At 43.3% G+C, this 23,101-nt stretch overlaps 1 protein-coding gene across 1 annotated transcript in view; it reads left to right on the forward strand.

Annotated features, from left to right (window-relative positions):
* The first annotated feature begins 316 nt into the window (after window positions 1-316).
* Window positions 317-23,101, forward strand: part of scalloped (TEA domain transcription factor 1 homolog scalloped) — a 129,553-nt gene continuing 106,768 nt past the window's right edge. Inside the window, exons 1-2 of the mRNA XM_089596454.1 lie at window positions 317-320; window positions 809-898. Coding sequence (XP_089452580.1) covers window positions 317-320; window positions 809-898 — 94 coding nt within the window. The remainder of the gene's footprint in view (window positions 321-808; window positions 899-23,101) is intronic.

Raw genomic sequence — 23,101 nt, forward strand, 5'->3', positions numbered from 1 at the left:
TTCCGTCCTCTGTTTTGTGCAGCCATCCGTCGTCTTGGTCGTTCTCTTGCAGTGCGGTGTGTAACAAACTGTGCGTGGCCGTGTATAAATGTAAAAGTACTTTGTGTACTCGAGTGCTTCGAAGTGCTTGTATTATACATGCACACCATTTTCGTATGCTCACGCGCGCAAACACCATCATAGAGGCCAAAGCAACAGCTCAACCTCGCAACGTCCGTTCGGAAGCTGATGCCGAATACTTCACCAGGTTATTGCCGTCAACGTCGATGACTCCAACTACACAGCCGGCAGAGTAAGAATTGCTAGTGAGCTAGCAATGAGTGAGTCAGAATAAAAAAAAAAATAAAAAAAAAAGAGGGAGCAAGAGAGAGAGACTTGTCAGTGTATTGTTGTGTGCATTGTGTTACTATTATGCTGTTGGCTGGGAGCGAGAAGAAGAGGGAAGATCCAAGAAACAGCACATAACAGGCGCGCGCGTTGCGTTCAGCACTGTCTATGTGTCTGTGTATCATACCTATGCATGCTTATATCTGTGTGTGTTATGTTGGAGCGTTAAGATTAAAATAGAGCTAACGCGTGTTTTTTAAATTCATCAGCGAGTGATTAATGTGACAAAAGAATTGTATTGTCGAGATTGTCGGTAGCTCTAACCTACCTACCTGCAAAGTGCGCCGAAAACTTGTTAGTGACAGTATAAAGCCTAGTGTCTTTGTGTTGTTTTATTTTTGTTGTGCAATTGAACGAACACCCGAAGAAGAAACAAAAAAGGTGAACACACTGCACCAGAGTGTGAACTTTTCGTAGTGAGAAGAACAGCAGCAGTTCCTCCTCGCAGAGAGAAGAATAAACGCCGCCGAGACGAGGGACTACACGGCGACCCACGTCAGCTCGACCTGTGGTAAGTATTATAAACACTGAGAAAAAGAGAGACGGAGAAGCTACATAGAACCACCAGCCATCAGCAGTAAGCGCAACATGCAAGCTGAGCATACTATACTATACATTACCATGTACCCAATATGATACGTACACACATACAGTCATACAAAAAGTACAGAAAGAGAGGGGCAGATAACCTGAGAGCTCGCGCGCATGTTAGCTGGTGGTGACTATGTGTATATATATATATATAGCTGTGAGCGCGCGGTGGCTCGGTCGGCTACAGGTCGTGGATTGGCACACGCGGGAGACCGTGGTTCGATTCCCGGCCAGTGCGACTTATCGGGCAAGTACCTCTGTGATTCTCACATGTGCTTTTTCACCACGCAATGCTCCTCGAGGAGGATGTAGGCGACCTCCTCGCAGCAAAAATTGCCTAATTTCCCCTACCCCCCTCCCAGTGATGGGAGGCCTCCCATCCCTCTTCCCTTCCTTCTCCAAAGTGCTAAGTGCCCATAGTAGTGCCCTTATTAAAGGAGCCGGACGTGTAGAGCACTATAATATATAAAAAAAAAGTGTATATATATATAGCTCGTCCGTTTGATATACATGCTCTCTTATTCGCTAGATATATTATATTTATACATACATGTCATAACTCTGTCCTCATCCGACGGCGCCCGCGCAATTTTACCTCGTATAAACGCCGTCATCGGATATTATTTTTACTTTTGATTGGATTATGATGTGTATCTTTTCTATTTATTTTAAGTTTATTTATCCACAGCTTGATTTGTTTAATGAAAACGGAGCAAGAGATAATATTCAGTGGTTCTCAGCAACGAATGAGAGAAAGCTACTAGAGTTATAAGAGGTTTGTTCAAGCCCCTGTTGGTTCGGTTCTCTTAACAAAATATACCTACATATACAGAACCAGTTCTGTTTGGTTCCCTATATATAGGTATATTTTGTTAAGAGAACCGAACCGAACCAAAAGGGGCTTGAACAAATCTAAGATCTCAGCCGTGAATGCCTTTGGGTTTTCGCTCTCTTGCGTCGCCCTCGGGGAGTCGAGGAGAGGAGGAGATTGTCGGTGCGAGGGACCAAGACTCGAAGCCAAGAAGGAGCGAAGAGCAAGAGACGGTGAATGAGAAAAAGAAGAGGGGGGGGGAGTGAAAGAGATGAAGGGTAGGAGGAACAGGTTGAAGCGGCTGCTGAGGCTGTTTTAATTCTCCGGGGCTCTCTTTTTCGCTCTCTTTAGGCTTGCGATGGTGTGTGTGCTTTTACCTTTTTCTTTTATGAGCAACGCGTGCTCCTTTGCGCGCCTATGTGCTTATACTTTGTAGGTTTTGTATTTTGAACCACGCTGACAGGTGAACTTTTTTCGTCGGCTTTGTTGTGCTCATATAAGTTTCTGCATTGCTCCTTTTTGAGCTTTGCACTTGCATGGTCAGTATTGTCTTTTTTCTATTTCATGTTAGGACCTAACTAGATTTAAATTAAAGGAGAAGAAGAAAGGCAAGGATTAACATCATCAGTAGTATCTGTAAAGAAGTGGAAAGGATGACAAAGATGGAGCTAATTGTTTATGAGATCTTGAAACCTAGATACTTTTTCAGCTATTACATAAATTTTTACTTTTAATTAAATAAGAAGCTACAACGATTTGCTTTATATGATTAGATCGACATTGGAACTGACATTGCTCCATTTTTTTGCTAGAATGTCACTATTCTAAAACTAATTATTTTTTTAAATCACAAAAACATGTTTTTATTTTGATTCGGTGGATCAAATGTAACTGATGTGAAAAGCAAGCAGACGAATAAATATACATTGTTACCACATTTGTCAAACTATCAAAAATAAAAATGAAGAATGTTCTTGAATGCTATGAATACTAAACAAGACTGTTTCTACTACCTGTATATCAACGTATGATCATAGCAATGTAGTTTTTACTAGCTGGTTGTACATTATATGGTCAAACGAAAGACTCTAAACAGACATCATAAGTTTCAATCAAGGATTCATTTTGGTATTTGCTCTTAACAACTATTAAAATTTATAAACTGGCTTTAACAATGGTATTTGATCAAACCACGTATTATCATCTTTCAAATATCGTTGATGGCCCACTGGCTCGGTAGTATCACTTTGGGCACGAAGCTTATCACTCCCACCGCTTATCCCGATACTCGTATGCGTATCAAGTTACACGATAGGTGGTGGGTGCAATCGTGCCTGAAAAGAGATCACGCACGAATATAATATACCCCAACAAAAGATTTCGTGAGTGAAAGAGAGAACCAGTCAGCCGTCAGCCCTTCTCTCAACGCGCGCACAAGCGATACACAGTGAGAGAGAGAGAGAGAATCGCGCCGTTACCACCACCACCATCCACCTCTGCCGCCTCCACCACCACCACCACCACCAGCAACAGTAGTAGCTAAAGTTGTCCGCGCCGTCGCCGTTGCTGCTGCTGCTGCTGCTGCCGGCGGCGCTGCTCTACGTGTCGCTGCTCTCTGCCGCTACTGTCGTCGACGTCGTCGTCGTAGCCGTTGTTAGGAACGCGAGGAGAGAGGGGAAGACAGTTTGCGCGCCCGTCATGTTAGCTCGTGCCAGCATCAGCAGCGAGCCGCACTTCAAAGTCCCCCGTGAGCGCCAGAACCGCGGAAACCCGCCGTTAATGCTACTCCTGTCACCCGGCTACGTCTAATCTTTCTCTCCGTCTCGTGCACGCGCTCGTGCGGTATCGCGGACTCGCCTATTTTTCCACGTGCACGTCAAGTGTGTTCGGTTATTGTCACGATTTCGTTGCTTTTCTTCTCGTTTCGTTGTGTTCTTTCAGTTTGACTCCAAAATGCTTGCAACAAGAGAACATCGGTAGTGCGCGAGTGTGATTTTCATCGCTTGTGGTGGTCGCATCGGGTGCAATTTTGTCCCGCGTGATAATCGGAGTGCCCCCGGCAAAGGAGAAAAAAAAAATCACCAACTGCATGTGAGACCCAAGTGTTCAAGTTTCACGAGTGACCGCGTACCCGCTCTGCCCCTCGATGAGCCGGCGGTCGGTGTTGTTGACGCCGCTGCCGCGGCCCGTGCACAACGTGCGCGCGCTACGACGTATTTTTCGAATTCCACCGGTGTGACGTTTCTCGCCGATCGCCCTGCTACGGACTCTAGCGTTACGCCCACCCTTTGGTGCTTCCTGTGAACGTACAATCGAGAAGCGGATTGCGGTCCATCGTAGCTCTTGACGGAGAAAAGCGTCCGACGGGGCGCTTTTCCCAATCGGCGGACAATCGTACGCGAGATCAAGATGCCGCTGACCGGCCGGTGATCGCAGTGAAGCTTGGAGCTCGAGAATACTCTCCGCGTGTGGTGCTTTTTTTGTTGTTATTGTTGTTGTTGTTGTTGTTGTTGTTTTGTTTATATATTTAACCCAACGTGCGCGTCTGTTTCCGTCCTCCAAGTTGGATTAATCTTGTTGCACGAGTGCTCGAAGAGACGTGCCACATGAGCTAAAAGAGGGCGTTCGTTGGTTCTGTTTCTTTTGAATTTTTGCCCCTCTCTCTCTCCTTTTTTTTTTTTTTTTTTTTTTTTTATCATTTGTTTTTCTCAAAGGAAACAGTGCGAGAGAGAGAGAGAGAGAGCGGCGAATTTAATCCGGTGTTGGTGTTAGTGACACACTCGAGGCGCAAGACGGGCGACGACGAGGGACAAAAAGGCCACTTCGTCGTCGAAGACTCCTCGCCGGCTCTACTGTTGCGTCTTGGATGGATACCGTGCATTATTTCTGGAGTGAGTTCTTCTATCGCCTCGTTCGTTTTACCCTCTCGCTCCTCCTTGCGATGCTCCTTTTTTTAGACCCACGCAAATATACACGAGCTGACACGAGAAACATACCCCGGTCTGCCTCTCTCTCTTTCCGTCTATTTGCGCGCGTGCCGGCTGTATTCGCGGCTCGAAGTACTCGACGCTCCGATGCTCGCTTCTCCTCTGCGTCTCGATGTTTTATCTTGCTACTGGCTGGTGTATTATTTGCTGTTGGCTATTTTCGTAGGGGAAAATGCCGAAATTTTTTTATTCATTTTAATTTACGGTAAAACAGCTGGTTTTTTTTTTTTTTTTTTTGTTTTTTTTTTTTTTTGTTTTGATGATGTCATTGGGGAGCAATTTATCGACAAAAATGAGTATTGAAATGCAATATCGAGACGCCTTACTTGCTTTAATCTTATCATTTTTGTTGTTACATTTGTTCTCCTCGTTTCTTTAATTACTCTTTTTTTTTCTTTTTTTTTTTTTCAATTGACTTCACGTGTTACGGATAAAAATAAAAACAAGACCCGTTTTAGTTCAACGATACATGATGATCATAGGTATGTATTTTCAAGCTTTGTCGAAAAGTGATTAAAGAGTTCGAGTGGTTGTGACCGATTTAAAGAAAACTTTCATTCACGAGACGCGTGACGCTTCGATTGTTAATCACAAAATGCAGAGTCGCTGACACTCCAATCACGTTTTGGTACATCGAATGGTTATTCACTGCTAGATTACATCCTTATGAAATTATTGTGTCAGTCAGTCGACACCTGCGTACAAAACAATCCAGAGAAAGAAAAAATAAAAGCCCAACGTATGGTTAACGATACGTCATTAGGTCATTACGAACGAAATCACGTTTCCCGAGTTATGATGCGTGACTTTAACACACACTCTGCTTATCTCCTCCTTCTCGGATTTCTTTCCTTTATCTTAGACTTCACGCTTCTTTTTGTTCCTACGCAATTTGTCGAGCTTGATTAAACCTTTTTTATTTTTTTCTTTCTTCGTGATTCAACTCTCGCGCGTGGGACAGATTTCCGCATTTTGGCGATATTTGTGGCCAAGTATTTCTTTTCCGTGGCGTTCTTCTACATTTTCTAACGATTGCCCTATATTTTAGTTGAAAAAAAAAAACGAAATTCGAGTGTCCATTGGCCGTGATCTCTTATCACACGTAAATTTTTGCCGCATACAATACGTCAAAAATAAGTATCAGGTGATTAATACTCGTTGTCTCGGAATCCTTATCTTTTTTCTGGAATGTTGGATAATTTCTAGAGCATTGGAAAGAAATAAACACGGTAACACATCAAGCTCGTGCATCGCCTCCTCGAAGCCTCGATAAAGTCATTGTTTAGAGTTTGAGACCAGAGATTACACCGCAATTTATTTCAAGATGACTGTCACGAGAATAACTTGGAAGAAAGAATAAAAAGCCTCGTGAAATCCTTCTCTCTTCTAAAATGCTTTTACCGGCTCTTTTATTCTGAACTGATTTCCTCCGATTTCCTATCGTTCCGGAAAATCGCCGATCAGATTAAAAAATACCTCGGACGACTTTGCCCGCTTTTTTATTTCAGCGATAAGAGACAATGCGTGAATTTTCCATTGCGATTTTTTTTTAAATATCTGCGGTCAAAATGATCGTGCATGTGACACTTTCACAGAGGCGCACAGTAAAAAGCTTAAAAGAGAAGAACAAGAAAAGCCCAAACGATTTGGTTGTCAGAGACTGCAGTTATACGTAATATAACGTACCGTAATCGGACTGGGTTATCGAAAAATGTGTACAGCTAGTGAGCGAAATACATATACGTACAGCTCTTTTCCTTTGGGGCAACCGAGTTACGTAAACTTAATCGACTTGTCGGACGTTTATCGCTGATTTGTGTACGTTCGTGGGTAAAAAAGGACGAATACGTGCTGCTCTCTTACGTGTGTTGCGTATATAAAGTCGGAGCGGGTGCATTCGTTGGTATATACGTTCGTTTGCGGTGTGGAGAAGTAGGGAAGAGCGTGTAGGGCAAAAGAGGGGATTTCGAGCGAAACTTTGCACGAGCGCCGATTATAGTCGGCCGATTTACCGGCGATAAAACTGCGACGAGGAAACCTTTCCTTTCTTCCGTATGCTCTTAGTTCTCACCCTCTCGCTCTTCTTGTTTCTTGATCTGGTTTTTTTTTTTTTTTTTTTTTTTTTTTTCTGGAGTTTCCATCAGTTCTTCCGTGCGCTCGATTATTGCACAACAGTTCAAGTGTATTCTTTTTTTTTTTTATAACCATTACTTGTTCGGTACGTTAATAGCCGAGTGAACTTTATTGTGTGACAAAATAGCGTCAGATTTTAATCTCTAATAACTGGAAACTAAGTACTGAGGTTTAAAACAATGATTGAGTTTACAATGAATAGACGTTGTCGACTCGGTTTTTTTTAGTAATATTTGTTTTTCATTCGATGTCATTGCATATCTAATTAACAGATACATGTGGGTTATTGTTACAATTGTAGTAAAATTCATTTTATGTGAAGTGTTGCATTAGGATATTAGCGTTAAACGCTTTGAAAAAAATTTTTCATATCAAGAACCCAAAGTAAGTTTATGTAAGCAAAATGTATCAAACTTCCTGCATATTTGAGTATTTGTGTTGGTAGCTGATAAAACGTCCAACTGAAATCTCAAGGCAATCGCTGAGTGAAATTAAAATGCAATTACGCTGCTGATTTCGTATTATTCGGTAAACAAGTGACGATTGAATTTTCATTATGCGGTAGAGACCGATAACAAATACTTTGGAATTTTAGAAATTAGTTTAGTATTAGTTTAGTGAACTGTTTTTCATTTCTAACCGAAATACCAGTTTAACCGTTGAATGTATTTAAAACCCGTGATTCAATTGTTATTTCATTCAGATAAAAATTTTCACATGGTAATAAATTTATAAAAAAAATTAAAATGAAAAAAATTTCCATAAACCATTCAACTATGTGAAATTAAAAAACGTTTAGCCACTTTTTGTCTTACTTTCGTTCGTTTCAACTGCTATACAAAATTATTTTTCTTTTGATAACGGTTTTTCGTTATTTTTTAGTTTTATTTACAAGTTATAGTACATTTTTAGTGACATTGAAAAGAATTATTAAAAATACAGCTATTGAATTACGTTGCCGCAACAAGCCAAGTAAAATTTAAGTCATAAATAAAACGAATAAAAATTCAACTACATTCGTTCGGCTTTGACGAGCTTTCAATCTATAAGAAAAAAAAGGCATTGATTCGAATCAATATCCACGGGGGCAATATCCTTTCCCCAAAACGTAAGGCCGTATTTTCCCGGCCCCAGGGCTATGAGCACGCAAGCGAAAGTTCCGGGGGCAAATTTGATCGCCAAGGAGATATTCCACGCGCCGCGAGAATAAGGAGGGGGGATCGTTTGTCACCGGCGATACAAAAGGCGCGAAGCTGCGAAATTTCTTCCCCGACGGCAGCTGCTCGCTTCCTCCGAATTTTCCGGGCCGAGGAGAGAAGTGGCCCCCACGCCGTATACAATGGCTGCAGCGTCGGTCGATTACCGGCGCCGCAGCCCGAGATTTATGACGCACCACTGCGCTCGAAAATTAACGCTGTCGCGGGTCAACAGCACCCATACGCATACATCTATACACGAGCCCTCGTCTGCTACTTCATCTTCTTCTTCTTCTTCTTCCTTGGTTACGTATTTTTGCATCCCTCGTGGAGAGTTTCCCCTATATGCTGAACGCATAAATATACATATTATATTGTTGTTGCTGGCAAGCTTTTTGTTGTTGTTGGCACGCCCATGACGGATTTGTGTTCTGTGCAAGATATTCGGTGACGATAAGAGTGCGAGTTGAGTATATGCATGGTTTTTAAGACAACTTCTCACGATGAAGGGATACATGCAATTGAATAGAGCTTTCGATATACCAGCAACTGTTAACACGTGCACTCGACTTTTCCATTTTCCAATGGGTACACAATGTGCTACGTGTATTACGTGTACAAACTTGTACCTTCTCTTAGTATAAAGGGGAGCTCCTCGATGAAAAAAGTCATCCTACTTACAACAGGGATAATTTACATGTGCATGTATTATAGTGTTCAACTCGTGTCGATCGACCCTATAAATATACCTTGATAACCCTGCCCTATTAATGAACAGCAAGTGCGTCACGAGCCCTCGTCGCGACGAGTGATCGCGAAAAGAGGAAAAATCAACCCTCTTTCCGAAAAATCGCCAAGCTCATCCCTCGACAGTACTTTTCTTTATTCCCCTCCAAACTCTCGTCATCGATCGAATGACTCGAGCGATTATTTTCCCCGCGCGTCGAATAAAAGGTCTTGCGCCCTCTCTGTGCCCCGGTTGTTTTTTCCCTCTTTTATTCTTCCATCTCTTCCCAAGGGGCGCGCCCGCATGCAGGCCGATCGTATCTCACCGCGGCGTGACAGCTCCTAGACTCATTAAAGCCCTGGCTTCTTCGTCGCCGTCGTCGGCGTTGTCTCTTCTTGCGCCCGCGCCGTTTGCCCGATATAAATAGACGTTGAAAGAGATTATCTAGGTATAGTGGTGTGCCCCTCCGTCCCGCACGTATGCGTCTCCCTTTAGTGCAAATGGAATTTTGCACTGGGTGTATACATGTACGCGCAAACGGCCCGAGAGAGAAGGCGGTGCGCTCTCTAACGTCTCTGTTTCTTTCTGCCAGCGTGCTTCCTCCTCTTCCTCTTGTTCCCCCCCCCCTTGCACTTTGACTCTCCTTCTTTTTGCACGCGCTTTTTAATTTGCTCTTTGAGCCCCTTTCCTGCACGCGATTGTCCGTCCGTCCGTCCGCGTGGCTGTACATTACGTACCATTGAATTTGCTCTCTTTTATCGTATACGCACCGAGGTATAGGAAATAATTAAGCGAAAGTCGAGTGGAGGGAGGTCGCGCGGAGTCGAGAGATTCGCCACGAGCAGAGAAGCAGGAGGATGACGAATTCATTACTAATGTATGCAAATTAAGTGGTTACTCGATTAATTGGTGTTTAATCGCTAGATCCCGGTCGTATTTGTTTTTTCGCGGCTTCTGGCGGTGATTTTTCGACGGTGCTCTACCCTCGTGCAATCACATCATGTCAGACAATCCTCGTGAATTGAATTTTATAGGTATATGATGCTCGACATTCGGTGTGTTTGTGTACTCCGGGGGCTGTAACAACCCTTTTCGCTTTTTCGAATGCCTTACGGAATTAATCTTCCTCCAACAACATCGGTATGAAAAAAAAAAAATAAATAATAATAATAATAATAAATAATAGACTGCATGTTACAGCATTTGGAATTCACGCCACTCGAAAGCTCGTAGAGAGGTAATCTCTGTTCCAACGCCCAAACGCTAAACACGCCGAAAATTTCGGCCCCACGCGCGGAAAAATAAAACTGACAATCCTTTTTTATAATTGTCCCTCATGAAGCCGGACTTGATTAAATAACCCCAAGGGAAACAGAGGGAGGGGGAGAGAAGAGCACTTGCGCTTACACTCGCAGAGCTCCCCCCGCTGGATGAAAAGAAATTAAAGCACCGGCAGCAGCAGTGCTCATTTCTCGCGCGTTTAATTTCACGTTCGCTCATTCCCTTTGCGCTCGGCGCTGGTCCCCTTACCCCCCTATTTTTCTTCTTCTTCGGTGTAGGTATATATACACGTAGCAAAAGTACTTGCACTCTCTCTCTCTCTCTCTTCGTTCTCGGTACAGGTCTCTTTCGCACCGCGCCTCCTCTTGTTTGTTTTGTCGCCGGAGCTCCGGTGCCAAATTGTCAAGCGTTACTAAAATTACCGGGGAAGGAGGTGCCGCCGCGAGCTTTACTACTAATACCACTGCCGCACACAATTGCTCTTTCGCCCCTTTTTACTTTCGTCGAGTTCATTCGCAAACCCGTTAAACACACATATACTCTGCCGGGAGACTAAACTCGTGCTCGCTTCATCACCCGCGGAATTTTATTTCTTCCTTCGTTCAACTTTTGATCCGACGATCGAATATATATATATATATAGGTTTGAGGACTAAAACTGGTCATTGTTGCCCGATAATTTACCCCGTACGCTCAAATTAAATTACGATGAATGACATACAATCCTTTCGAATTTTTCAATAAACGTGACTACGAGTGCTGTGGTACAACAACCCCCGCGTGAATCTCTTCCGAGCACGCCGACATGAGCCATACTCGAGCGGTGAGGGTAGCCCGGACAAAAAACCAAAGCGGGCGAGCGTACGCGTACTGCTAATGTGCGATGATAAAAAAGTGAAAAGAGAGCTGCATGTAGTCACGAAGTGGGCGACGCAGGGGAGGATGGCCGTCGGCGAAAACTCGAGGGGTGGAAGGATCGAGCAACAACAGCCACCTGGTCGTGATCGGCTCGGACTCCCCCTCGCAGGGCCGGCTGTCGTTTTTCCCCGAGCTACCGTGCACCCCTCACTCGAGTGTCCATTGTATATACGCACATCACGCATCAGGCCAAACCGGCATGTGCGTCTACACTTCGCTCCCCCCCCCCTAAATCATCCCCGTGGAGGCCCAAGTGCTCGAGTTTAAAGGCTTCGTGCGCGTTCCCCCTCGGCGTGTATAAAAAAAAATAGCGCCCCTAATCACATTCGTGCATCGTATCTGCCGCTGCAGCCGGCATTCTTGCATAATGACGAGTTTGTTTTTGGCACGCGATGCTTTCTCGGATGCCAACGAGATGACGCAATAAGTACAACACACGCAGGTGAAATTATTCGGACAAACCGAGCTGCTCTCTGGACAAGACAATTAATCCGCAATCTCGCCAACGATTGTTCCCCGACGTGTACGTCTTCTTCTCGTTGGCCGAGTGGCTCTTGTATATACAAAGTGTGGATTGCTAAGCGGTCGCTCCAAACTTTTCCACTTGTCCGTCCAGTGTCGAGTGGCAAAAGAAACAACCAACAAACTAGACGCGTACGGTACAAGCTTCGAGTCAAAGTTCGGAACGGAGAGTCGAGGCCGGACTTGTTGCAACTACTCCGGTGGAGTACAGTGGCACACAAATTGCCCTCCTCCGCGCTACCATCGCCCGCGGTATGCACAACTCCTAGGGTCTCTTGTTTTTTGGCAGCCGGGGATTCCCTCCTCTCTCTCTCTCTCTCTCTCTCTCTGCCTCGTTCTGTTAGGCCACAATACAGTGCACTCGTATCTCTCCCCTCGCTTATATACACAGTAGCCGCTGTGCGAAATTATGATTTGCCACCGGCCTCCGCGTGGAATCGCCCGGCTTGGTTGGTTGTTAGCCAGCTTCCATCGGTCCGGGAATTCGATAAGTTCCTGCGGTTTCATTTTCGACCCTTTCGCGCACGGGCCTTTATTACCTCTCCCTCCCCCTCCCGCCCTTTCCACAAACTCCTCGCTGTTATGATGCCGGTGAATGTATCATACGCTCGATTTTTGTTTCCCTTGTTTGGTCGTTGTTGTTGGTGGTGGTGGTGTTTCACTGCACCCGGTACTTCATTTCCAAGCTGAATTTACCGCAGCAAATCGTCGCTCGCAATGCAGGAACGTAACCACGTTCATCTATATTAATCTGGATCCAGTAATGCTAACGAGTTTTTTTTTTTATCAATTCCATGTTTCCTTAACTATATGTGCGTCATTTGTGTCGCACAAAGATAATCACCGCAACAAACTGAAACGATGTTTTTTCGTTAAATAGATGATCCACAGAGACGTTGTTTCATCCAATAATTGTATGTTTCCTTAACGATGGATAATTTAAAAGAGACAATTACAGTAAGGCTGGCTATGATTTTAAAAGTATCCATACCCCCATATATTGATGATCCATATGGGGAACATCCTGATTTTCGTCAAAAGATCTGCTTTGTCGTGTAAAACTTCTGTATTATCGTGATCACCCCTTTCCAGCCCGATCATCAGATACACGCATTCTCGTGATGGATTTGAGTTCCAACTCAGCAGGGGTAGGAATATCCCGCACCAGTGATAGGTGGGAGTAACAGCGACTGCACAAGTACACAGCAACATTTTCTCGCAAGAGAGAAACCAGAGAGGCTGTATATATATATACACGATCGGTAAATAGACTCGCAAAATCCCGAGGAGCTTGCTCGGGAAAGGGCCCACACCGACATATCACGTTTTCTTTGCTGCTCTTCTTGCGCTACAAGCTCCTCTCTCTCCCCTACTCTTGGGCACGGGTATGTTTCCATGTGCTCTGTTAGCTGGTTGCAGTAGCGGAAAAGGAAATGACCTGTACGTGCAAATCGCGAACAGCAACGGCACACGTGTGTATTACACGTAGCCTAGGCCGCTTGGCCCGCGGCTGATTGAGAGCTACATCGCGATCTAGATACATATCGGCGCGCCGATTTACGTAAGGAGATGCTGTTAAGAGTTTTATGGTGTAGTAGCGGCAGATGGATGGTGAAAGAGGAGGGGAAGAGAGTTGATGAAGATCTGGGACACGTGCGAGATTGTTGTTGTACCTTGGTCTAGTGTACGGAGATGTGGCGTGGTGTTGTTAAAAGTAGCTGTAATTTTGAAGCAATTAATTAACAATAAAACCAACATTGGGGCAAAAAACTTACGATTGATATTTTTTAATCTATTGGGTAACAAATTAAATATAAATAATCTGGATTTTGTGGGATGACAAACAAAGACAACTATTTCGATTATGTGGGTTTATTTTCTCGTTTATTTTGGTTATTTCAGTGCCCTAATGACATTCCAATAAAATTGAAGGTCGATACCTAGTCGACTTGGTAACTCAATGACACTGAAACCATTAAAAATTGTTAAATGAGTATTTGAAAATAATAAAAAAAACCGTGCCCCGTTAAAATTTAACGAGTGAGGTTAAATACAAGTATTCTTTCACGATTATACGTGTAGAAACACATAATTATGTACTCTATGGACGTGACTTCAGAATTCACGTCTTTTCACGTTCAAGAACGAAATATTACTTTATTCCGTTGATGATAAAAACAAAGAACCGTAAGTGTTACGCCTCATCACCATGACCTTTGATTCGTTGACTTCGTTACACTTATACTCACTTATCGAAAATTGTCACATTGTGGTAAACTCCCAAAAAAAGAGAGAAAACCGAGCTTCACGTTATCACCGTCTCATTCGTGCATTAATTAGCCAACTCATGATGACAATCGGTATCCCAGTCATGGCTGAAAACCCTTCCTCCACCAAAGAGTATATACTGGGGTGTCGATCGTATTTATTAACCCCACATTGTTTCGCGGAAATGAGACGACGAGAGTTGAAGGGTGGGCAATGCACGGTAGGTGCACGCATATGCGCGAATACACACTCACGTCCGGCTTTTAGCGAGCAAGAGAGCGAGGCGACGAGCTATTGTTTGCGCTGGGACTTAAAGGCTTATCCCCCCCCCCGTGGCTCGTGTCGCGGGAGTTTGTTACTATACGTGTGTGTGCATATTTATTTATGCATACTGCCCCTGCTTTTACGTATAGGTATACGCGTTATAAGAGCGTTACCAGCGGCTATTAGCCTGCGTCAACCTTGGTGTCCGTTGATTTTTTAACGCTAGTTGCTGTCAAATCCTAGTAGGAATTTTTTTTTTTTTTACAGATTTTCCCTGCATTTTAAACGTTTGGCGAAATTTTATACTGATACGACGTGGCAGTGTTGTACCATTATGCTTTTTTGACTGCGATTCATTAGGTGTTGGATATAGATATCATTGGATTCGCTAAATACATTGTGAAGTATAGATATGATATCTTGATGTTTTTATCGTTTGGAACGTGACTGTGGTTTGGCATCGTTTAAAAAATCAAAGCTTTTTTTTGCAAAAGTCTTTGCGCGCGAGATGCTCCATGTACGTGTCGATCAGAAAAAAAAGCACCACCAAACCTCACGTGCGCGCCAGCGCGTGCACATACTGAAGCAAACGTAGATGCAGAAACTCAAGAAGCGCGTGACGGCTTTGAGCACAGTTGGGCAAAAGTGAGAGACAAAGAGGCAGATAGTAGATCGAGCCGCGCAGATAATCCAAGCGCAAGCGCTGCCGCCGAGCAGCTCTTTTCGCATGCCGGGATACCCACTTCGTGCTCCTCGAAGGAGCTCGTGTGCGGGGCAAAGTAGGCTTTTTTCTTCCTATAGCTTTCGTTGCTGCACGAGGCTCTCTTTTCTGGCTCAAAACCTCCGAATCGCCAAATCTTGTTTGCATATCTCTATCGGAGGCCCACGAAGAGCGGGACAGCGCACTTGATCACTTGGGAGCTTCTAATTCAGTGTTGTTGCTGGCAAAATTGGGGCACATCGAAGTTTAAAGCTAATCGGCACAAAGTCTGGTATTTTTCCTCTATTCAAAAGCTGTACTTAAAACGAGTTACACACGCATGATACGCATTATCTTATCCGTTTTCAATTTGTCGATACAATATAAACACATTAATTTCAACTTCTTTAACGAGTATTTCAAACATTTCTACGATAAAAATGATTCGTCGTCCTTACAATGCACAATGCTAGTGTAGAAAAAAAAAAAAAACTTTTTCCTACTTTTGGCAATTTTTTTATTTAATTCTGAACGTAGGAAAAAAAAGTGGCACCTGGTGCGCCTCCAACCAGGGAAAGCGCAGTCATTTTTTCTGTTCCAATACTTCAAGTGTATTCTCTACTCTTGTCTCAAACTACAAGCCAATGTATATTCAGCTAAAAGAAGAGATAAACAACGAATAAATAAACTTGATACAAGTGTCTAAGAATACAAATCTAAAATCCGTTGAATACTGGAATAACCCAGAAGATATTGTGAATCATCGCGTAGTAATAAACACTCCCACTGTATGCAAAATATATGAACATTAATCATGAGCCACTTCCTCTTGTTAACTAAAAATAAAAAAAAAAGAACACAAAAAAAATCTGCCCAAAGCTTTTCGAGCACAATCTCGATCAGCGTTGAATTGGAGGCTATCATCCCTGTAGTCTTCTACACGCGACCGTAAACGAATAAAAATAAGAGATGCAGCCACGCGAAGACGAAAAAAGAAAAGATTATAACGGAAAGGGTCACAAGTCAAGGGGCATCAGAGGAGCCCGAGGAAAAATGTAATAAAGCGTCCCTTGCCCTGCCCGCGATATTGTTCGCATAGGTACAAGTCATACGGGTATACACGGGAAGTCTTCCACCGGTGTGGCTCCCCAGCAGCAACCGAGAAATTAAATTGGTCCGCGAGCCGCGGCCTCCTTTTGAAACTACGCGCGCGTGCCTCCTCCTCTTCCGACGCCCTTCATCACGAGCGTATACCTGTGCACACCACACACATACGGGTACTTTCTCTCGCCACGACCTTTTTATTAAGCCTCGCCGTGGGTTATTACCTCGAGACGAGAGAGCAAAGCTAGGCTCTACCTTTGCGCGTAATTGCCTGCGAAGGGACAAAAGACCACGGGCTTTTTCTCTCTGATGCGTTTTTTTTTTTTTTTTTTTTTTTTTTTTTTTTTTTTTTTTTTCCTTGCTCAGTGGTGCCATAGTACTGAAAAACACCTAGATGCTATTTTTTCAATCAAGAGCCCAAACTGCTCGCAAGTTTGAAAAGACGATACCGAATCACCCATGTCCTTATGTACGTACACAAGTACGAATATCCGATCTACCCGAGCTTCGTAGTCGACGGGTCGCCCACGGAAACGTAAAAGCAGCAGCGACATCGGCACACACGGTGGCCGTAGCGGAGCTTTTAACGATTACGAGGTGCCTCGCGCCATTCGGCCTCGCTAAGCTTTTACGAGGCGCTCTGGGTAAACGTTATTCGCGCGCAAATGCCCCCGCGTACGTGTACATGTACGCACGCCGGGCCCGAAGGGACATTAACATCGGTCCAAATGGAAATTGCAGCAGTTGTAAGGGTATATAGGGGAGAGGACGAGCCTCGCGTGGTGGTCATCTCTCGCGAGCACGTTTACGACGTCGTTTCGTTGGGCGCGCGGGGCTGCAGTTGACCCTATACTTTTGTGTGGGAGTTCTAAGCTGTGTTGGCTATGGGCACGAGTGTAGTAACATAGTTCGACTAAACAGGCGAAGAGGAGCTTTTTTTTAAGAAATTTGGCGCGTTATTTCAGATCCCAATCAATCGCTTTTTGGGTTTTGTACGTTTTTGTAACTTTCATCTTTAAATTAGTAATAGTATACAAAAGCTTTGTAACACAATGACATGAAACCAAACAGGATATGTTTTATTTTTTTTAGTTTCCATCAAAAGTTAATTGTTCATACTATTTATCTACTATTTCGAGAGTATACGCTTCACTTTTTTCTTTATTTTAAATAATCTAATGCATATGCACGTACATATTGCTCCAGGTTGCAGGTACGTGCCGTGTAATTAATTTACTCCTCGACTTAATCAGCTAAACAAATTCAGGGTCCGTGCAAACGTGGTGCCAGCAGATTTTTTTCACACTGACTCTTAATTTGTAGGCGAAAGGGGAATTTGTTCTGAAGTCAATGCTCGAATGTTACAGCATCACGAGCCTGTACTCTGCGATGTCTATCTCTCTTGCGGTACGAATGTTGGCGTAATTTTTTTTTTTTTTTCTGTTTCCGTCTGTACCAACTATTTGGCAAAAGTTTTCTCTGCGTGCGGGTTTTAATATCGATACAGACCCCGAGTGTAAATTACGTGGAGCTAAGACACGAGTTTAGTACGTTTAGGTAATCCGGTTATACATTTTACTTGGCGATATTGCGTAACAATCGATGACATTTTCATACCTATGTAGCTTTTGTTGTTGTTAATAAATAAGATTGTGATACAAATCTGCTGTCGATTGCGGTGGATTTGTACTTACGTCGAGAGATCTTTTTTTTTGCATCAATTGAATCTGCACGGAAGACTGTTTATTACCGCGACAATAATAATAAATGTAAATAGTTGCCACGCAAGTATGCTATTACGAAACGTTTGACGTCAAAATAATCTTGACTTTATTTTTTTTTTGTTACACAAGACAAAAACACTGTACTTTGTATTTATATTCCTGTTGATCTTTGAATTGAGACGAAAAATGTATAAATTAACTTAGTGTTTTAGTTTAAAAAAAACAAGTTTAGGTACAGTCGAAAGTAAAATCGGCAAAAAAAATTCAATTGCACAAGCAGATACTACTTTTGAGCGCTACATTTCTCTAAAATCTCCGTCGAGTCGAAAAACCATTCCACACATTCATGACCATTCCAAAAATTCATTGACGACGTACATATTATTATACCACATCCTCGTTTCGTCATTCGGTGGACAGGAGTATAGAAGAGAGAGAGAAAAAAAAAGCTCGCAGTAGCTGGTAAGAAAAACGTCCCAGAGTGGCTCCAAGCCCGGAAGAAGCTTTCGCGCTCGCGAGGTCAAGATAGAGACACACGCGCGCACCGACACTAGCACACGGATATATATGTATATGTATTCAAGTCGCAGCAGCTGGTCTAAGTATATACCTGCGTTATTTCTGGCGGTGGCTGCTGACGCACCGGCAGCGCCTCTCCTCTGGCTATCTGTTCTCTTCTACGGCGCGCTTCTGCTTCCTCTGTCGGGCTGTACGTACATACCCGTACACCCAAGCGAATATTTCCGAGCGTCGACTCATTATTGGCTCGCTCTCTCCAGCAGGAAGAAGAAGGTATCGTCGAGCAATGAAAAATAAATCCTGCGCGAAGGTGGGAAAGGGCGGCGACTAATACAATACCTCAAGATTTCGAATAAAAATGCAATCATCAAAAGGCCTGGGAAGCAACTCTCTTTTTTTTTTTTTTTTTTTTATATCGTATAGAGATAAGTCAATCGAAGAAATCGGTTATCTTTTTTTTTTGTGGTGCACGTGGGTTTTTCCAAGCGGCACGTAAAGATCATCGAGTGATTGTTGGACGATAACACGGCGAGCGTATTGTTTTTAATACTCATATCTCAAGTGCATGGGCCATAAGGCTTGGGTTTTGATGTCATTGTTCACGGTCGCAGGAATCTAACGTGGCCTGGCGTCATTTTTTTTTTTTTTTTTTTTTTTTTTTTTTTTTTTTTTTGTTGCTTACCTCCATCAAAAGACAAAGAATATTTATCATACCTTATTAATTATTCATGAAATGCTATTAAAACACGATAAGCATTTGTTCATAAAAAATGACGCTCACTTATTTTTGAAAATGACAATTTGAAAATCCAATGTAAATTAAATTGAAGATCCAAAGTAAATTAGTTATTGAGTCTGGCAGGTGTACGACCATTTCTGGAATTTTCATTTCATTAACCTCATGATTTTTTTAGAGATACCACATACTATATTCATACGTCGTTCATACGTACTACTATGTCCCTATTTGTAGTCATCCAAACGACTTTCACACCGATTTTCCGCACTGGAACGTCTCCTCAATACTTGGGGATTTTTTGTTTTATTGTCAAAAATAAGGTTCCTTTTGAAAATGAGCACACGCTTCAACCAAAGATCTTTTCCACACAACATTGGGAATGGAAAAGTTGGGTACGAGAGAAGCCGAGGATCAGGACAGTAGCTCTACAACCATATGCTCATTACACACGCACACGAGCTTACATTACGAGAGATATGCTCGTCGCATGTTCAATTACGTTTAACGAGCATTGACGGAGGCTACGACCGCGCACCCGTACGTGCATATGTGTATTTGTATACCCAGAAGACCGGAGAAAGGGAGAATTGATTTTGCCTTTCCGGTTTCCCTTACATTCGCGATTCCGTCCTCTCTCTCTCTCTCTCTCTCTCTGTTTATCGTTCGCTCGCATGGCTTTCTAGGGTAACGCCTCTGCGTTACGCCTGTTAGTGAGTGTATACATACGAAATCCCGCGTGACCACCTCCTCCTCCTCCTCCTCTTCTCCTTCGTTTTAACTTGATTGACGCTTAAACGGTGATTTATCATTTTTCGTGGGGCACGAGGATCGAGCTTGCGTATACAAATACTTGTGTATGGGGAATCGATTCCTGGGCCGTCTTCCAGGCCACGGGTTCTAATTTCTTTTTTGCTTTCTTTCGGCGGCTACGCGTATAGCAATGGGATTCGAAGCTGTTCTCGTGTTTGTGTGTGGGACATGGCAAACGGGTTTCGGTGGGAAAAAAAACGGGGCAGGTTACACAATCGAATTAACCCAAATATCGATGGAGCTTGAAAACACGGCACGTGTTTTTTTTTTTTTTTTTTCACGAAACAGTTCCCATCGGAAATAACATCGAACCCTCGATCGAGTAACAAAAATAAAGCAGAAAAAAACAAAAGAATTCAACTCGATTCTCACGGTATGACCAGCCGATGTTGTTGGAATCAAAAATAGTGGATAAAAATGGCCCTCTCGCAGCCCGTGTGTCGATGAAATTGCAAACCACGCCGGGGAAAGCAAATAATAAACTGGTGCACGTAAAAAAATGGACTGGTCATCCTTTCACTTGAAAAAATAAAAAGGCAAAACCGCGGCAGTTTTTCAGCGTATATCTTTCAGTTTATTTGGTTTTTGTTTTTTTGTTCACACTCGCCTCTTCGACGAGTTGCAATAAATATTTCACGCGCTATAATCCGCGTGCGAGCGGTGCATACAGGCAACTTTGCATCGCAGGTGCCCGCGTATACGGTAAAATTGACTTTGCAGGGCACACACGCGCGTTAGCTAAGCGCTCACTCGGCAACTCTCTCTCTCTCTCTCACTATACCCGATTCAGATATAGACGAAGAGAGAAAGACCGATCGAGTGTACCTACACAGGATACTTTTCGCGTGCGCGTGTGTTTTTGCGAAGGCTTGCCTCTTAAGGGAGTCGATTAGCCTTTTTGTGACTCGGGACCGCGTGTGCAGGTATATAATATATATGCGTTCAGTGAAATCGCAAAATTACCCAGTCGCTGGGGGATTCGCAGTCTATACCTGTGCTACCGCGGCTTGTACACGTGTGCTGTTCAGCGACTCTCTCTCTCTTTCTCTAAGGCGCTCTCCGCCTTTAATGGGAGAGGATATTTATGGGACGCGATGGGTTTTTTCGATAATCGGAAGATTCATGGAGTCGGGCTTTATTGCGACAAATTCGCGTCGGATCGGGGAGTTTATTATTATTTGCTTACGATTTTTTTATATACGTACACACGTGGCCACTTTATTGTGTATAATGTAACTATAATATTATTGACATTCGATGGGCATTGATTTTAATTGATTCAAACAACTTTCATTATACCTGCTCCATCGTGACGCCCCAATGTAATTTAATCAAATCAAAGTGTAACGAGCGACTCGCACGAGCTCGTGGCAAAGTACCGAGTCATTGCTCCAAGCACTTCTAATACGAATAAAGCTGAATGAAAAAAAAAGTGTGCGTGCCGCAATCTTTGGTAAGCTCTGAGCTGCTCCGATGTATAGCTGCATGGTATATTGTAAAGGTGCATCAAGCTCCCCCTCTGAAAGCTTAAAACCCTCACCTGTAGACTTTCTTCTCCGAGGCTTCCTTCTCTCCACATTTTTTCTCCTATGCTTCGATACTTCCCTCTTGGCTGTCTTTCTCTATTTCAGTCGTACAGCTCAATTGGATTACGCACGCGTGCGAATAAACGCTGTTTCCGCCACTGCTGACCTGTCACTGCTTCTGCCAATGTCCATCTGAGAAACTGTACTGTACAATCTCTCGAATAGAGTCCCGTTCTCCTTTTACTTTTTTTTTATTTTATTTTTTTTACCAACTCCACGGCTCTATTTAGTTGAGTCGGTAATTAACTCCCCGTAGGGCTGTTTGCTCTGAAGTGAAACGGAAAAAAAAAAAAAAAAAAAAAAAAAAAAAACTATTGCAACAAACATAAGCGGTGCATCATACGTACCGACGCGTTGCAATTAAAACAATTAATACGAGCGGATGCGTGAAAAAATCGCCCCATCTCTTTTGACGATCTTTGCTTTTTCCCTTGCACTTGCCGGGGGTGGAGAAAAATTTTCGCACGGCGCACCGATCCAGTTTCGTTTTGATGTGCCTTTTTTTTTGTGCTAATCTTCCACAAACGGAAGTTGTTGCTGTTGCACACACAATTAATCTTTAGTACTATACGTGTGTACGATTAGTTTGCCCTCTCCCTTCGAGTTGCAGTTTTACGCACCTATCATTGAAGGAAAAATGTTGAGAGTACTTTTCTTGACTTGATTATTACATCAGTTAACGACTCAATCTCTCGGTCAGGCGTGAAAATGATTGTCATGAAAAAAATTTAATTGAACATCCAATCGAATCCAAGAAGTCTAGTCACTTTGTCGTACTGTAAAGCATGGCACTTGCTTTTAAAAAACAAGCACTGTCGCACGCCTACACGTAAATTCGCACACTTGCAAAAAAAACAGGCGTAATTTCGCGAAACGTTAACAAAGCGCACGATTCGCGCGGCAAAGGTAAACAAGAGAAAGAAAGAGAGCGCTCGGCCATCAGACAAGCACTCGTCGTTCAAGTGGTCACGTCGAGACTCTCTCTCTCTCTCTTTACCCTTTTTCTACAATTCTTTTTTTTTTTCCTCTATTTTTGCTCTCGTTGGAGCGGCGATTCTGCTTTTTCCTTCCTCCCTCTCCCTCCTGGCTCTGTCAATTGGTTCTCACACAGGGAACGGCCCCTTTTTTCTCCACCTTTGTTCCTCCGGCTCTTCTCTCCATTGTGCGCTTTTCTATTGAAATCTATTATTGCAGTGCATCAAAAGGAAAAAAAAAGAGAGAGGATGGGGCAAGAGAGACGTCGGTACACTATACAGCGATTTGTTCATTTCGGGTTAATGAAAATGTGTCCCGGCTCTCCGCTAATGCGGCGTAAGGAGGTCTTGGAGACGCTTTGTTTCGTTCTCGGATATCCTCCAATTATTTTCTTTCCGAGAGGGATTTCGCAATTTTCATCGAAAGGCCTCCTGGGGGGCGTCCGACAACTCGGACCGCTGTTTTCGCGGAAGAGCGTGAAAAATCGAAATAGTTGTTTTTATCCGCCGTCTCGGGGGAAAAAAAGACAAGCGACCCCCCCTCCCCCTCAAGATTAAAAGATTTCGATTGGCTCGTTTGGCGAGAATTGACGTATATAGGCCACGACGAGCTTTTTTTTTTTTTTTTTTTAACCGAGCTTTCATCGGGATTTCGTATGATTTAAAAATACTTGTATTTTGTTTCTCTTGCATTGGATTGTTGGATAGTAAATTGGGGGGATTTAAAAGCCACGCGAGCAAGCGAAAACAAATATTTCATTTTTTTATGTCAAGAATCATCGCAAAAGAACAAATTAGCCGCAACATTGTACCATTGAAGCACACACCGGGGTTTTTCCACCAATAATCCAATTCGAGCA

The sequence above is a fragment of the Copidosoma floridanum genome, unplaced genomic scaffold (assembly GCF_036245765.1).
Source record: "Copidosoma floridanum isolate Cflo_tuat_1 unplaced genomic scaffold, Cflo_Japanese_pri ptg000030l, whole genome shotgun sequence".
Taxonomy (NCBI): Eukaryota; Metazoa; Arthropoda; class Insecta; order Hymenoptera; family Encyrtidae; genus Copidosoma; species Copidosoma floridanum.